This window comes from Mirounga angustirostris, unplaced genomic scaffold (assembly GCF_029215605.1).
Source record: "Mirounga angustirostris isolate CCGP_5_RB_7025 unplaced genomic scaffold, mMirAng1.0.hap1 SCAF_1, whole genome shotgun sequence".
Lineage (NCBI taxonomy): Eukaryota > Metazoa > Chordata > Mammalia > Carnivora > Phocidae > Mirounga > Mirounga angustirostris.
The window spans coordinates 179,928,996-179,941,201 of NW_026991709.1; the positions used below are offsets into that span (position 1 = coordinate 179,928,996).

Here is a 12,206-nt window from a genome sequence, read left to right on the forward strand (position 1 = left end):
CCCAGCAACAGAGGTATGGGTGTGCTTATTTCCATTTATTTGTCTCTTTAGGATTTTTTTTTTTATTATACCTCCAAGTGATCAACTTAACTTGACCTACTAACAAAGCAAGTATCATAACAGCCATCCATTAAGTTTTAGAAATTTGCTGTAAAATTATGTTATTTTTGATGAAAACATAATTTTTAAAATAAGAGAGAAATTAGGTTTCAAGATAAAGATAAAAAGAAAACCTTTAGATCTGCCCTGAAGTTCAAGATTTGAGTAATTTTTTTTTTTTTTTTAAAGATTTTATTTATTTGACAGAGAGAAACATAGCGAGAGGGAACACAAGCAGGGGGAGTAGGAGAGGGAGAAGCAGGCCTCCCGCCGAGCAGGGAGCCCGATGCGGGGCTTGATCCCAGGACCCCGGGATCATGACCTGAGCCGAAGGCAGACGCTTAACGACTGAGCCACCCAGGCGCCCCTGAGTAATTTTTTAAACAAATGAAGTACATAGTATTTCAAGATCCTTTCCCCCGGAGTGTCTGGCTCTTAACATTTACAGAAAGCTACACATTTTTACCAATAAAACTTTGTTTCCAAGGATGCTGTGGTAGAATTGTCAGAGGCGTAGACTTTCTAAAATCATAAATGTCAACGTCCCTTATGGTCCCTAGTATATAATGCACTCAGATTCTTGGCTCTTTGTGTGCTACAAATAACTTTTTCCCCTTGCCTTCCTGTTTTCCATTTCCCATCCTCTTCCTTATCTAACTCTACCTCTACTAGGCAACACCGAGGGCTTCTGTCGCGGAGAATGGTTGTGTCTCCCGAAATGAGATCAGTTTTCAGTTCTCTTTTGCTCAGTGTAGCCAGCTGTAGTAAGTACAGCCCTCGGATCCGTCTGCTGCATCTTGCCTCGTAGCAGGAGTTTTGCTTGTTCTGGCTGATGTGTGAAGCTATGGAAATCTGACTTTGTGTTTATATTAGATGAGAACACTAAATACCTAGTTTCACATAGTATTGCTTTCCGCAGCTCTCCTTCCGGTGACTTTTTAACCATCTTGACTAAAGAAATGTAAAATAAAAAGAAACCTACTAACTATCTAACCTATTCTAGATGACTGTTGCAGGAATGAGGTTTTGCCTGTTGGAATGTTTTGTGTTATAGGATGCCTTCCTTTGGATATACCATCCAAGTATGCCTACGATTTTTGAATGTGGTGTTGTCTCCAATTTGTGTTCGGCCCATAGGCCCTAGGGATGTAAGATGTGTCCCTGGGTGCCCCTGCCTGCCACTAAATATATTCCTTTGTCCCTGAGGAAAGCATCTAGTATAGTCCCTTAATTTGAAGAATACTTAAAATGTGGCTCTGAAAAATACTTTTTAAAAAGTTAAAAACATGACTCTCACACAAAGAGAAAATAGGCATGTGTCAAAGATTTGTTTAACTCATTAATGAGAGAACTAACAGATTGGTAAAGCTGGTTCCAAGAGAATTCAAAAGACTGAATTGAACACACTGAAAGATAAAAGGCTGGAATAAGATTACTAAATAAGATTAAAAAACCAGTTAATGGCCTACAGGGCAATAAAACTATAACCGTAATCTTTTTATAGTAGACCAAAGTTATTTGTATTTCTTCCAGACAAAAAACCTACAAGTTAACATGTAACTTACCACAATCTGGATCCTAATCAATGTTAAATATAAGTGAGACAAAGGAATATCTCCCTAGAGAATTAAGTACACCTTGCATGGGCCTTTTCGACAATTCGCCAGTGGGACAATGAAAGAACACACCATCATCCTTTGCCTTGATAGTGCTTTCTACTAATTCTTTGAGTAGAGTCATCTTTGTACTCTGGTAATAAAAACGACCACAAGTAATAACTCTCCTGGTTTCCTTTAATAGACAGTATCCAGAGATCAGTCAACTGGACAGCACAGATGGAAGCCGGTTGGAAGACAGCCTGGAGAGCAGGGAGCAGAAGCTCTTTTGGCATGAAGATTCAAAGCCTGGAACATTAGTCTGAACTGCAGTTGGACCTCTTGACCAAGCACTGCATTCTCACACTAGTGTGCCTTGCAAAATGTGTTCGTCTTCCCAGAAAGCTATCCGGCTTTAGAAAGCTAAAGGCATCCAAGGTCGGAGAGACCCTGAACGACTTGCCCTTCCGACTCCGGGCACTCACGTGACAGAGCAAGGTGGAGCCATGGCCACGAAAGGACTCAGCGTTTATCATTAGCAAGCACTTTTTAAGGGAATAAAAGTTGTTGAAGGCAAACCGCAAAACTGTGAAAAGTGCGTTCAGGGTCCCCAACAGGAAAGAAGGACGCGAAATTTCAGAGCACAATCCAGAATGATGAGGAAAGGGAAACAGAAGCTCCTTAGTCATTAATCACCTTCAGAAAGTTTGGGTTTGTGAGCCGGTGAAGAATAACTTGGCTATCTCTACCCAGACATGAACAATTTAGACAGTATTGGAAAATTACTTGAAGAGAAGCTGGATTTTCATGAAGTTCTGAATGACTGTAAATGTTTTTAGGATATTATAAAGAGTGATGGTTTTCATAAGCCCCGTAAAATGGGTTCTGGAAAGACTTAGCATCCTGTAATATAACTTTATGGTAGCAGATTGGGGAAAACAAAGCAGCCCACTGAATAATTGACAAACTCTGCTTGGAGAATGTTCTAAGGTACAATATTATTGGGCTCCTTTTTTTCTTTCTATACCAATGGCCTGATAGGTGATTATTCAGGCTGGTAACTCTCCAATTTGGCTGCCATTTGAAATGGCAGCCCTGATATGGAAAGTTTTTCTAACCAAGAGTTTGAAAAAGTATTTTAAGGTCATACAGAAAGAACCCAAAACAAAATGAAATGAAAAAACAAAAGCCACAGCATTTTCAATGAATTGCGTGCCTTAAAATGGTGAACATTAGAAAAGTAAGCATATTGTCCAGATTCCACGGGGGGTTCTAAGTCACCAAATGACAAAAAACAAGATTAATCATTAAAAAACAAAACAAACAAAAACAAAAACAAAAAAACTCCAAGCTGCAGTAGATTTAATTATGAGGCTAAAACTACCTCATACTTTACTCGGAAGAACTAATTAGCTATGGTTTATTGTAGTGTTTTTAAAAAAAACAAAAACAAATATTTCCATATTCCAGATTGCTCTTTTTTGTCATCTTCACTTTGCTTCAATAGTCCATAAAAGGTGCTCCCTTCCCCCCCTTTTATACAGGTTTCATGTTCATATTGTGAATAGAGAAGTTTCTGAACAACTTTTTTGGAACATTTTCTATCTATATTCCAAAGCATGTAATATATACATAAAAATGCTTTGTTAAACTGGTCCTTAGTCATTTGTATCATTAAATATGAAGTTTGGGAGAAAAATTTGGAACAAAAAAGAAGACATGCAAAAAATAATAAGTTATTCCTTTTTGCATACTTGTATAGCCTCCTAGAAACAGAAATACCCTTTTGCATATTCTTTTACTGTTCTGACTTTTTAAGACCTATTATTTTTTTACATAGGTCAATAAACTGAGGTGTGCTACTGAAAATGTTTACGTATTCTTCCATTACATTCAGGGTTCAGACAAAGCAGTTTAAAGTGCTCTACTTCAAGTAATCATGTTGGACAAGATTGCGGATTTTTTGTTCTAGTATTAGCATATTTTATTGATGCCAAGATGCACATTTTTTCATATTTACATCTTTGAAATCAGGATGCATCTTTTGATGGATGGCATGCTCTCAATGAACTGGCAGTGTTTTTTTCTTTCTTAGTGCTACATAAAATAATGCTGTGTCCTACAATAAAGTTGTCTTAGAATTGATGAAATACGGTAGTTTATTGTCTCACTGAGGATGACAGATGTGAATTTTTAGGCTTCCTAATCTTGCGACTGTTGTTTATTTGTAACAAGTCATCCATCCTAGTTTTGCCGACTGGCAAACAGGTCTTCTAAATTCAAGAAAATGTATCATCTGACATCTATTTATCCTGCACAATGGGGAAAGGGAATGGGAAATGAAATGTAGGAAGACCTTAATATTTCTGTGCAAGTATCTCAGATGGAAATAACCTTCTTCTGTTTAAGAAAGGGAATGCTCAGAATTGCAAGTACACTTTGAAAGAATGCATGGAATTTGGCTCCCAAATGGTTAAAGAAGGTACAGAAATGGAAGCACAGTGGGCCTGCTGTTTGATTTTTTTTCCCCTGTCTTTTTAGGAAAACCTCTCTCTACCACATGTTTGGTATGTTTATTAATAACCAAAGCATGGCAAAGGTAAATTATTCAACATAAACCATTGATCTGTTTCTTATTACAAGATGTCATATTTTCCTGATAAAAATTTCAAATTAAAAAAATTTTAAATTCAAACACAAAGCAAATAAATAACATAAGAACATAATTATGCCCTGGAAGCCTAATGTTACCAGATGTAAGAATTGTTCATTTATTTTCTATTAGTTCACATTTTCTTCTATGCATACAGTATTGTTTTAAAAATTCAGCATCATATTGCAAGGACAGTTTACAACTTGTTTTTTTCACCTACCATATCTTGGGCCTCTCTGTATCAATATATATTGATCTACCTCATAAAGATGTATATTTTACAAGGTGGATTTTTTTCAATTGCCTCACCTTCCTTGCTGTTCATATTTTTTCCTATATTTGAGAAAATTCTTCAAAATTCTTTCTTGTACTCATATAAGCTTAATGTTACAAGTAATAAAGATTCCAGAATTGTTTCAAACTATTAGTTTGGCCTGTTCTTAGGAACAAAGGTTCAGACTAAGAGTTCCTTCAAATGTTAGTCCTTCAGAGCATTCAGGAGTGGAATAATGACTTTCTTCAGGACAGTAGAAAAGTTAGAATTCTTCTCTAGAGTAATTTTCAAAGGATCAGCGGTGAGAGACAAGTTTTTTAAATTTTCAACTATTAAAAAAAATTTTTTCAACTATTGTGGGCCTCTAGTTTTGTGAAGACGAAGATGAATTACTAAGGAAAACAAGTTAATTTAAAAAAATGAATTCCTAGGGAAGTGGAAAAAAACAAATAGATACAAAAATATACATTCCTGCTCATTATTAGATTCATCGGGCATAAAACTACTCTGTCGAGTCACAATCACAGATTCTAAACACGGACTCTTACTTTCTGTACTTACCGCAATTTACATTCCACTAACAGTTTCTTAACTCCCCGTGTTTCTCACTGAAGTATAGTTAACATACGGTGTGCTATTACAGGTGTACAATGTATCGATTCAACAATTCCATGCCTGACTCAATGCTCACGGTCGTAAGGGTATCTGGACCACCCTCTCTGAGTACCGCTAACTTGGAGCTCTTCACAGGAGGTTCCCATCCATGCATGTTAATAAGGCAAGTCATTCTTCATCCCCTGTTACCTCATAAGCCATGGAGCTGCAGTTCATCTCCAAAGAGAAAAATCTGTTTAACACATACACGGAGCCCGGTAGGATGCAAAACTTAACTCATCTTTCTGCTCAAACCCTTTACCTCTCGTGTTTCTCATGTTTCTCCCTCCAGCCCAGTCCCCTCCTCTGGGTCCTCATCGGACTCTTCTGCCTCCTCTCCACCCCCCATCCTTGTGCCACCCTGGAACAGCAAAAAGAAAAGTGTGTCCTGCTGCAGAAATGAGTTGGCATTCATAGATTTCCGGTTCAGCGTGTGCCGTGAAGTGCCGTGGGTATGAGCTGCTCCAGTCCCCACGACAGCCCAGTGACTTGATGTTCTCTCCATGTTACTGAATCTGAGAATTGGGAAGGGCAAGTCATTTGTCAAAAGTCGTGCAGCACTTGGGAGAAAAGCAGGAAATGGGTTTTGATTCGTCCAACACCAAATCCTAAACTACTGCAGCCTTGTTCCAAGAACAATTTCTCTGCAGTCTGGGTAGCAAACAAGATTTTTAAGAATATATTATAGGGGGCACCTGGGTGGATCAGTAAGTTAAGCGACTGACTCTTGGTTTCAGCTCAGGTCATGATCTCAGTGTCCTGGGATCGAGCCCGACTTCTGGCTCCACGCTTATTGCCGAGTCCCCTTGGGACTCTCTCTCCCTCTGCCCCTCCCCCCGTGCTCTCTCTCAAATCAATAAATCTTTTATAAAATATATATATACATATATATATAAATGAAAATTGAGTGACTATATGCTAAGCTCAGCTGTCCTTGTTTTTTGGTTTTTTGTTTTGTTTTGTTTCCATTACCAGTGGCAAAAAGGCAAAGGTGGGCCTCAGTCTGAATATAGGTGAAGATAACCCTTATCTGGGTTACTACCCAGCCTTGCAGCCTGGTAGGCTGCATTATTTATTGCTACGTGAGCTCATCAGTGGACCAAGTACATTTGTTAAATTCTTTTCAAGTCAATAAAATGTCTCACACCAGTGAATATACTTGTTACAATCACAGATAACCATAATGAGCTAAATATTGATCAGTAGCACTGAAAATATCTATCAATCTTTCTCCATTTCTGATGGTTCAGGGCAGTAGGATAATATGAAGTTTATATGCTCTGCTACCATGACCCCGAGGAGTCCTCTCAAAATTGACCTCTATCAGATGTATGTGCCCGTGGGCTTTCGCTCTTGATTCTCCTTGGAAAGAGTGAATCTGGGATTAATCCCCTATTAGAATCTGAGCCCAGTGCCAAAAAATCCTTCTAATACTTCCCACATTTTCTACTTTTGATGCCTCATGGAGTCTATCTCCCCTGCAAAAGAAAATAGGAACTATGCATCAAGATTTGTTTTAGCAGTACTTAGCTGATTCTTAACATCAACACACACACAAACACATTTTCTCCCTTTTCCTTTGCTTTTGAATATCAGCAGTCTTGACAAGAATGGTGTATTGGGACCAAGGGAATGGGGATGGGAGCTGATTTAACTTCTGAGTTTTAGATGATTATCTCTTCTTAAATGCTTGTTACACTTAAGAAGTGTCCAAGGTTAAAAGTTCTGTGATTTTCAACTAGGGCTGTACCACCAGCCATGGGGCATTTGGAAATGTGAATGTGTTGCTGTATTTTAGAATCCCTCAATGATTTGGAAATACTACTGACATATAGGGACCAGGGACATTAACCAGATACAAGGCATGGGATTGACCCATACAATAAATAGTTGTTCTATCCAAACTGCCCAAAGTGACCCCACTGAGGAACCCTGGGCGTCTTACCTAGGAAAATGTGTTAAATCCACTTCTATGGGTGCTGCCTTCCAGTGTTTGAAGGAGAGATTTCTCAATTCTGAAGGGAAGAAAGGAGATGATGGTTTCCTGAGGGTGGGAGAGAGATTGTATATGAGTTAAAAAGGTATATATCCAACAAATAGTAGAACACCGACGATGGCCACTGTTCCAGGCAGTGAGGATAGAATGTTTTCCTGAAGCTGGCTATCCAATCAATCAGGGAGAAACAGAAGTGACCAACGTGAATAACTTGGAAGGAACATTAGTCTTATGAAAGCCAAGCGTGGTGAGAAAAGAAAGGATGTAGATGATACCCTAGGTTGTTGGGACACAATGGGGTCTTTGGGGCATTGATGCTTCATCCCAGGCTTGGGGGTCGGTAAGAGAAGGTCCAGTTAAGCAAGAAGGAAAAGAAGCTCTCCCAGGGTTAAGAGAATGTCACCATGGGGGAGCCTGGATGGCTCAGTGGGATAAGTGTCTGACTCTTGATTTCAGCTTGGGTCATGATCTCATAGGTTGTGAGGTCAAGCCCTGCATAGGGCTCTGCACTGGGCATGGAGCCTGAATAAGATTCTTTCTCTCTCTCATCCTCTCCTTCTGCCCTCCCCTCTTAAAAAAAAAAGAGAAAGAGGGGCACCTGGGTGGCTCAGTTGGTTAAGCGACTGCCTTCGGCTCAGGTCATGATCCTGGAGTCCTGGGATCGAGTCCCGCATCGGGCTCCCTGCTCGGCGGGGAGCCTGCTTCTCCCTCTGACCCTCTCTCTCTCTCTCATTCTCTCTCTCAAATAAATAAATAAAATCTTTAAAAAAAAAGAGAGAAAGAGATTGTTACCATGACATCACCAAAGCCCTAAAGCGAGAAGCAACTTAGCCAGTTTCAGAAACTAAAAAAATAGGAGGACTTATTATTCCAGGATTGAAGAAGTATAGGTAATTAGAAAGAAAGCTGCCGGGGCGCCCGGGTGGCCCAGATGGTTAAGCGTCCAACTCTTGGTTTGGGCTCTGGCCCTGATCTCATGGTTGTGGGATCAAGCCCCATGTGGGGCTCCATGCTCAACGTACAGCAAGCTTGTCCCTCGCCCTCTGCCCCTCCCCCCACTCAAATAAATAAATAAGTAAAATCTTTAAAAAAGAAAGAAAGGTGCCATTTTTGAGTTCTCACTATAGTCCCAACAATGGGCTAAATGCTATCATTTGATTTAATCCTTCCTACAATTGTGTGACAAGGATGGTCTTAGCCCGGAAAAGGATATGAAGAGAGAGGCTCAGAAAGATTACCATGGCCTCAGTTACCAGACCACAGAGTAAGTTCTAAAGCTAAAAATTCAAACCATCTTTGTCTGACCAAACCTCATGCTCTTTATTAACCATGACATTATAGAAAAGCAGTTGCTCACCAAGTACTTCTGTTAAATGGAAGCCAAAGAAAATGACAAGAGAAAGGAAGGAGCAAACAAAAGAGCTGTCCTGGGTCAATGGGAGGGTTGGAAATCTGATCAGCAAGGTGAAAATAGGGGAAAAGACTGTTCAAGGCGGTTGGCAGTGCATGGGTTTTCAAGATAGGCACGTCAGACAGTTCTGATGGGGGTGTGGCTTGAAGATGTTCCTAATGAAGGGCCAACTGGGGGAGAATTATCTTTGCAAAAAGGGTGGAGGAAAAGAGCAAAGGCATGTGGGGAATATACTTGAAATGTTAGTCAGTGGGTTGTGAATAGTGAATTAAATTAGCATTGCAGCCTCCCACCCCTGCTCCCATGCAAAACAAACACTTAACATTCCCTGGAAAACCATTCTTCATGTTGTCCTCTCCTCAGTTTCAAAAGAAATTGGCTCCATAAGGAGATAAAAGATTGGGAAGCCAGAGTGAGAAAGATCTCATCAGGGAAACTGGCAACCCACGACTGGGAAGGATATTCTCCTCAGCCCTTCAATTACCAGAAGATAGTGGGTGTCTGGGTAGACATCACCATCTTTATAAAGCAGTGGTTAAGCGTGTGGGCTTTGAAGTCAGGCAGACCTGGAGACGGGTTGCCCGGCTTGAAATCAATGCTAGCCCCACCACTTGCTGAGCCCTATGAACTAGGGTAAGTTTTCTAACTTCCCTGGGCCTCAGTTTCCCCACTAGTACCCATCACACAAGGGTATTTGTGGGCTGCACAAGATAATGCATGTAAGAGTGAGGCAGAACATCTAGTCTCTAGCAGGTGCTTCATGAGATAAATTATTTCCTGGAAAAAAAGAAAAGATGGGAAATGATGGTTGAATATTAAACGAGATCTAGAAAGTTGAGGTTCTGAGGATTGGCACCGCCTGAAATGACACCACTCTTGAAATTACTCATCACTATCAAGAGCTGATTGCATTTCAGGCACTGTCATGGGCATAGCACCATACTGGAATATTTTTTTCTTTTTTAATCCTTACATCAAATTTACAATTATTAATCCCCAACAAAAGCTCGGGGAGGTTAAATGCTTTGCCCAAGTTACATATCTAGAAGGCACCCAGGCCTGGATTGCACCTCACAAATGCATAAAACAGAACCTTTGTAAAGTAGGACTTTGTGCCACTCTGGAGTCTGCCATGGATGGAAGACACGCCAAGGTTTAACCCACGATGTCAAGCCGATTAAGGTGTTTTCCAGACTTTTCAACCAGAGATCTCATGCAAGGCCCGCCCCAGGGCGACGTGCACTTGCAAGAGCCTGGGAGTTTACCTGCTTAAACTATGTGCCCAGCTACCTGACTTGCTTCACCCCGGGCTTAGCTCTGCTGCTGGCTCAAGGACTACACCTGCCCTTTTATATGCAGAAGAATGCAAACAAGCCAGCCAGCAGAGGGACCAGATTCAGCAAATGGAAATCAAAATGCTAAGTTCAATTTTAAAAAAATAGCTCTAACTGCCAAATTTTGTCATTTACTAAAAAAGAAAAAGGTAGATACAGGACATTTAGGGCATCCTGGAAAAAACTCACCCAGGGACACAACACGAAATCATTCAATTCAGAACATGTACCATAGATATGGGACACCTGGCAATCCCATTTGCCAGGCCACTGCCCACTGGCAGGTGGGACAATAATAGATGCTTGAGAAGCTCTTGTGGATGGTTTTCTAGAAAGGTAAGTGTCACACCCTCCAGGTCCATGAAGAGGTTCACCCTGCTCAAGCCAGAGTCTTTCTTCAGACCAGGAGCCTTCTAGATCAGGCCCAGTTTTGTCTGAAAACATGCAAAGAATGTGTGGAAGTTCTTCCAGCAGAGCATGCCTTAGAAAATTACTTTTCCTAAAACGTACTTTTTCTCTGGCCTAGAATTCTGGCTCCTGTAAATTTGGTCAATGAGGACACCTAGAGGCCGGCTTGGGTTATCACAGGCAGGAGGTTTCTGATGGGCCTCCCAGTGATACTGAATTAAAATCCTGTGTGTGTGTACAAACAAGTTTCAGTAGCCTTGCAGGGAAAAAAAAAATCAATTTTGAGTGTCCGACGCCTTGATTTATTATCTGTGTCTTCTTGGGGAAATCGTTTAAATTTTTAAAAACTTCACTTTTCTGTAAAATAGGAATTAACAATTTTAACAATCTCGCAATATTGTAAAAATTCAATAAAACTGTAACTTAAGGAAGTTAGCACAATGCCAGGGACACAGAAAAACCTCATAAATGTTTCTTGTCATTACTGTTTCCAATATGACACTCAAGGCAGTGTAATATTAGAGAGCTGTAATGAATAATATTTAACGTTATTAAATTTAAATGTTAATACAATTAAAAGAGTAAATATTATTAATATTTAAGATTCCTGAATGCCAGGGCCAGGATTTGGGTGAAGGGATTGAGCTTCTCGCTCAGGTGCGAAAATGTAAAGGGGCATCGGAAAACCCATTTGACAAGATAAATAATATTTGGGAGCACCTGGGTGGCTCAGTCATTAAGCGTCTGCCTTCGGCTCAGGTCATGATCCCAGGGTCCTGGGATCGAGCCCCACATTGGGCTCCCTGCTCTGCAGGAAGCCTGCTTCTCCCTCTCCCACTCCCCCTGCTTGTGTTCCCTCTCTCGCTGTGTCTCTGTCAAATAAATAAATAAAATCTTTTTAAAACAAAAAGATAAATAATATTTTAATGCATTTTTTTTTTAAATCAAAACTTAGACAAAGAAAATCCGTGACGAACAAAACGTTAACATCTTAAGTAAGGGCAGGAAGGGCAGGATCAGTATTACTGGTCATTCCTTTTTCCTCAGGCTCCATTATGGCTCAGCACTACAGCACTGTGCTAGTGCTTAAACCTAACAAGCAGAGGCCAGGTTCTATATACCCATTCTACAGATAAGGAAAGAGAAACCCAGAGATGCTGCTCAGATGCACTGCCCACATAATCAACTATAGGGCCAGCAATCTCCCCCAGATCTGAATGATTCTAAAGCTTGTGTCCTGCCCCCTTTCTATCTTGTTCATACTTCCCATTCACGAAGTGATGCAGGCTCAAGGTTCTCTACCCCATGGTGTCATTTCACTTGTACTGTTTAGAGCTGCCAGATCTAGCGAACTAAAGTGTGTCCAGTTCAATTTGAAGTTGAGATAAACCACAAATAATTTTTAGTATGTGTATGTCCCATGCATATCCTTTATTTTATCTGGCAGCCCTCCTCCCCACCCCATCACCAAGGAGACCAGACATTTTAATAAATAGAGCTCACAGTTTCAAAATGGAATAAACCTGCTGGATTAATCCTGCCATTTCTGTACTGAGCACAGATCAGGAATGGTAAATGGCTTCGATAGAGTTACAAGCTTCTCCTCCTCCCCCCCCCCCCCCCCAGTAAAATAGAAAACTGGCTTAGTATCTTCGCTTAAAGGCAAAGGGACCATTTGAGCCTCATCTGGCCTTACAAAGTGCTTCTTTTGGTCTTTACTGAGATGTTCCGGGATAAGAAATTACAAGCCTGAATTGAAATAAAATAAAGAAAATGCTTTAG

At 40.4% G+C, this 12,206-nt stretch overlaps 1 protein-coding gene across 6 annotated transcripts in view; it reads left to right on the top strand.

Moving 5' to 3' along the window:
* FRMD4B (FERM domain containing 4B) overlaps positions 1–3,829 on the top strand; it is a 325,730-nt gene extending 321,901 nt beyond the window's left edge. For all 6 annotated transcript variants that reach the window (XM_064593817.1, XM_064593813.1, XM_045861985.3 and 3 more), the window contains one exon: positions 1,900–3,829. In XM_064593817.1, the coding sequence (XP_064449887.1) occupies positions 1,900–2,020 (121 nt within the window). In that variant the 3' untranslated portion in view covers positions 2,021–3,829. The remainder of the gene's footprint in view (positions 1–1,899) is intronic.
* Positions 3,830–12,206: the final 8,377 nt, after the last annotated feature.